We start from the raw sequence: 4,307 nt of genomic DNA on the forward strand, positions 1-4,307 counted from the left end.
TTTATGCATTCCATTTCATTTTTGATGACTTTCAATTTTCTTAGATTCATACTTTGTACACTACACAGTCTGACTATTAATGAATGTTTGCAGTTTTTTTTCTTCCCATTTTGAGTTGTGCCACATCAGCAAATCAAGGTATCAAAAGCTTTACTCTATTCACTTCATGGAGGTCAACTCTACTTTGATGAGGCAATTCTGAGTGCCTTCCGACCTGAACGACTCATCTGCTGACACTATTATCTGAAAATTGTGCTGCTATGCATAAAGCTTTCAGAGGCTAGCCATTCAAAAGTGGTCTACCTCTTCTTATTCCTAATTTATCTTAGCGTGGAAGCTCTGTTTGAAACCTGTCCATCATGCATGACCCTGCTTGTATTTAAAATACCAGTAACATAGCTTCTACCATCACAGCAACATACAAGCCACCACCATATGACAAATTGACAAATGAGAGGGGGCTTCATTGCTATGACCTGTTTTAAATAGTCTTATATAAAGTCTTTCTTCATTCAGACTAAAATCTTAAGGTCAGTATGTTTTTAGTACACAGATTTTTAGTTTGATAAATTATAGGCAGTATAATATTAATTCCTAATTCTTTAACCAAATATATTTGGATTTTATTATATTTAAATCAAATGGAAAATACCGGTTTTTTTGGTTTTTTTTTCTTAAGACCAATGGTATCATCATATAATCCTAACCAACCATTAATTTTGTCCAACATGTTACCATAGAAAGGGGTCTCAGTGTGATACTGTAGGATAAACACTGACTGCAAGGAAGGTTTGAACCGTAAAGTTGGTGGTTCAAACCTACCAGCCGTTCCTCAGAAACCCTATACAGGGTTGTGATGAGTAGAAACTGACTTGAGGGCACTTAACGATACCGTAACAACCATAGTTAATGGAATTAACAGGAAGAATAGCATTTAACCAAAGGTTTCAGATACTACAAAGCCTATAGAATTCTGAGGAATTAAATTAATCCATTTATTAATTAAAATAAAGTAGCTATTGATAGAATGAATGATTCATTTTTCCATGTTTTATACAAATTGACAAAGATAATATTAAATAAAATGAAATATATGAAAAGACTTATACTTTTGGAACTTACAAAAAAATCTATACTAGAAATATCATCTAGAGTATTCCCTGAATGGACCTCCAAAGCATAAGACAATACTAATGGACAATAGAATTTTAGAGCTTATTTGCATAAAACATTTAAATTGAATCATTTAATAAATACAATAAAGCGCAATTCATTGATAAGAATTCCATTCTTTAATGCTTATATCTAAACATTTGGTGATAGATAACAAAGTCACAAAGTCTATAAAAAATTCACATAAACCTATAACGTGGGCAGCATAATTAATGTAACTAAATTGAACATCTAAAAAATGGCTGAAAAGACAAAAATAAAAACAAAACTATGCTAAAGCTGTTGACTAATATCCTAGTTCTCTATTCCCTTTCCTCATTAACTGGCATGGATTTTTATATACAGCTTTTTATTCATTGCATAAATCAGGTTCTAACTACTGACAAAATGACAAAGTTTGTATTGTTTGTTTAAAAAAAAAGAAATCTAGACCATTAAGAATTAACTTTAAATTAGTCAACTAACTATAAATGATGCATTCTTTTTCTGGGTTCCTTGGGGAAAAAGAAGATACATTAGTTACAGGTTCTTGTAAAAAAATCACTAGTAAAAATAATAGCTAGATGAATCTTTCTTTTAAAGCTTTTTTCTCCTCCATGGAGGCAACACACCTTAAAGTGGAGGTTAATAAGCAATTAATATCACAGAGTTAATGAAAATATTGCAAGTGTGATAGTATATTATCTTGGAAAATATGAGAATTTTGAGAACCATAAAATTAAAGACTTTGATATGTGTAACATCAAGAGACATGACTTATCACTATTTAATATGAATTTTAATTTTTTAATGCCTCTTTCCAGTGAAAAGGTGTACTTCACAGAAAAATTGAGGTTTCAATAAAGAATCAAGACAAAAGAAACAAACTTTATATTAAAGTACTTTTAAGAGATTATACTTACGCAGCAACCTCTTCTTTAGACAATCCTTTGAAATTCGCTTCCAAATAAGAATCTATGTCATCTTTTCCTTTGATCAATTGAGCCCTAAATGAAATGAAGAGAAATAACACAGACTTGTGTTATTAGAAAAGCTACCAAACATATAAAATGCCACCAGGATAATAGAAATATTCAGGTTATAGTACCATATATAATAAATGTTTTGCAATAGCTATAGAGTTAGGTAGTTGACTGATAATTTCAAAATTCAAATTTTCCTGAAGGGAGAAAGATGGAAAGAATATCAAACCCAGTGTGAAAACTAAAAAACACCAATACAATCAAGTAATCTTCACCTTTATACAAACTGAATTTTATCCTCAAAGTTTATAAGGTCCTTCATTTGGTAAACTTGCTTCAAAGTCTAACTTTCCAACCACAGAGGTTGTATTTTGTTTGCAACAGGATCTTAAACTAAGTATACCTGATACAAATGTTTAAAATGATTTTATTCTGAACATTAATAATGTTTGCTCTGAAATGTTATTTTAGTTGTTACCACACATAAAACTCAAAATTATTATTAAAAGTTTAAGGTACAAAATGATTTTGAAAAGAAATTGTTGAGAAATTAGGTCCTTTGAGCTCATTTTCATTCTTCTTCTTCTTTTTTTTTTTTTTAAGTTTTGATTGTGAATTATGTGATAGTTTACATGGGAAAACAGTGCTTTACATTTCATCCTATCTTATTTTGTTTCATTGCCATGGTTACAATCTCCTCCATGCATCATCAAACAACCAAAGAGTACACCCCTCAAGCCTGCCTCCTGGCCATCAGTACACAACCCCTCTCCCTCTCTAAGCCCAGAGTCCCTAGCCACTCCATCTCTCCACATCATCGTTTCTGCCTCCATAGCTGGCATCACTGCTTCTCTGGGTAGAGTCCCGCTCTCTGGTCTTCTCACTTGATGGTCCCAGGGACCTCCACTCCTGGACTATAAAATCAACCATTCCCCTCCTTTTGTTTGTTACAAAATGACTATCCTTACTTTTCCAACCCTCCCAGTAAGTCCTGATAGCAATTATTTACTATTGTAGCACAAGAGTCTTATCCTTAACAGCTTCTTTTACCTTTTAAAACAAGCATGCTATTAATATCTCATACCCATGAAAACAGTTTTTGCTGTTCTTACATGCAATTTAGTTGATTCTGATGCATAGCAACCCTGTATAGGGATTCCAAGGAGCAGCTGATGAGCTTGAACCAACAACCTTGCAGTTCAAATGGCTTTGCAGTCTGGTGCATTAGCCCACAACGCCACACAAGGAGTCCCATGAAAACAGAAAACTGATAAAATATCTGAGGTTTTATGTTTGTTTTGGGCCTCAGAAGCAACCAGAAAATAATAAGAAAATGTTGATAGAAAATTTTGCCTTACATGGTTATGTTAAAAATGTTTTCTACAGTAAAAAAAGAATACAAGACAAAAATTATTTAATATTCATCTAATTTTGAGGGATATGTTGTTGTTGTTAGGTGCCATAGAGTCGGTACCGACACATAGCGACTTTATGCACAGCAGAATGAAACACTGCCCGATCCTGGGCCAACCTCACTACTGTTGCCACGCTTGAGCCCATCATTGCTGCCACTTGGCAAATCCTTCTCATTGGTGGTCTTCCTCTTTTTCTCTGACCCTCCACCTTACCAAACTTGATATCCTTCTCCAGTGACTGGTCCTTCCTGACACTATGTCTGAAGTATGAGAGATGAAGTTTGGCCATCTTGGTTTACAAGGAGCACTCTGGCTGCACTTCTTCCAAAATGGATCTATTGGTTCTTTTGGCAGCCCATGACACTTTCAATATTCTACTCCAACACCATAACACAAAAGCATCAATTCTTCTATGGTATTCCTTATGCACTGTCCAGCTTTCACATGCATGTGAGGTTATTGAAAATATGATGGCTTGGGTCAGGCTACACCTTAATCCTGAAGCTGACATCTTTGCTCTTCAACATTTTAAAAAGGACTTGTGCAGCAGATTTGCCTAATGCAATACGTCCTTTGATTTCTTGACTACTGCATCCATGAGTGTTGATAGTTGATGTAAGAAGAATGAAGTTCTTGTCAACTTCAATCTTTTCTCCATTGACAAGAATGTTGTTTATTGGTCCAGTGGTGAGGATTTTTGTTTTCTTTACATTGACATGTAATCCATACTGAAGGCTGTGCTCTTTGATCTTCATCA

The 4,307-nt window shown here is 34.0% G+C and overlaps 1 protein-coding gene across 1 annotated transcript in view; it reads right to left on the reverse strand.

The window, feature by feature from the left end:
* TTC29 (tetratricopeptide repeat domain 29) overlaps positions 1-4,307 on the reverse strand; it is a 467,422-nt gene that overhangs the window by 460,128 nt on the left and 2,987 nt on the right. The window contains exon 2 of the mRNA XM_006872284.1: positions 2,076-2,159. Within this exon, the coding sequence (XP_006872346.1) occupies positions 2,076-2,159 (84 nt within the window). The remainder of the gene's footprint in view (positions 1-2,075; positions 2,160-4,307) is intronic.

Source organism: Chrysochloris asiatica, unplaced genomic scaffold, assembly GCF_000296735.1.
Source record: "Chrysochloris asiatica unplaced genomic scaffold, ChrAsi1.0 scaffold00190, whole genome shotgun sequence".
In the NCBI taxonomy this organism is placed as follows: domain Eukaryota; kingdom Metazoa; phylum Chordata; class Mammalia; order Afrosoricida; family Chrysochloridae; genus Chrysochloris; species Chrysochloris asiatica.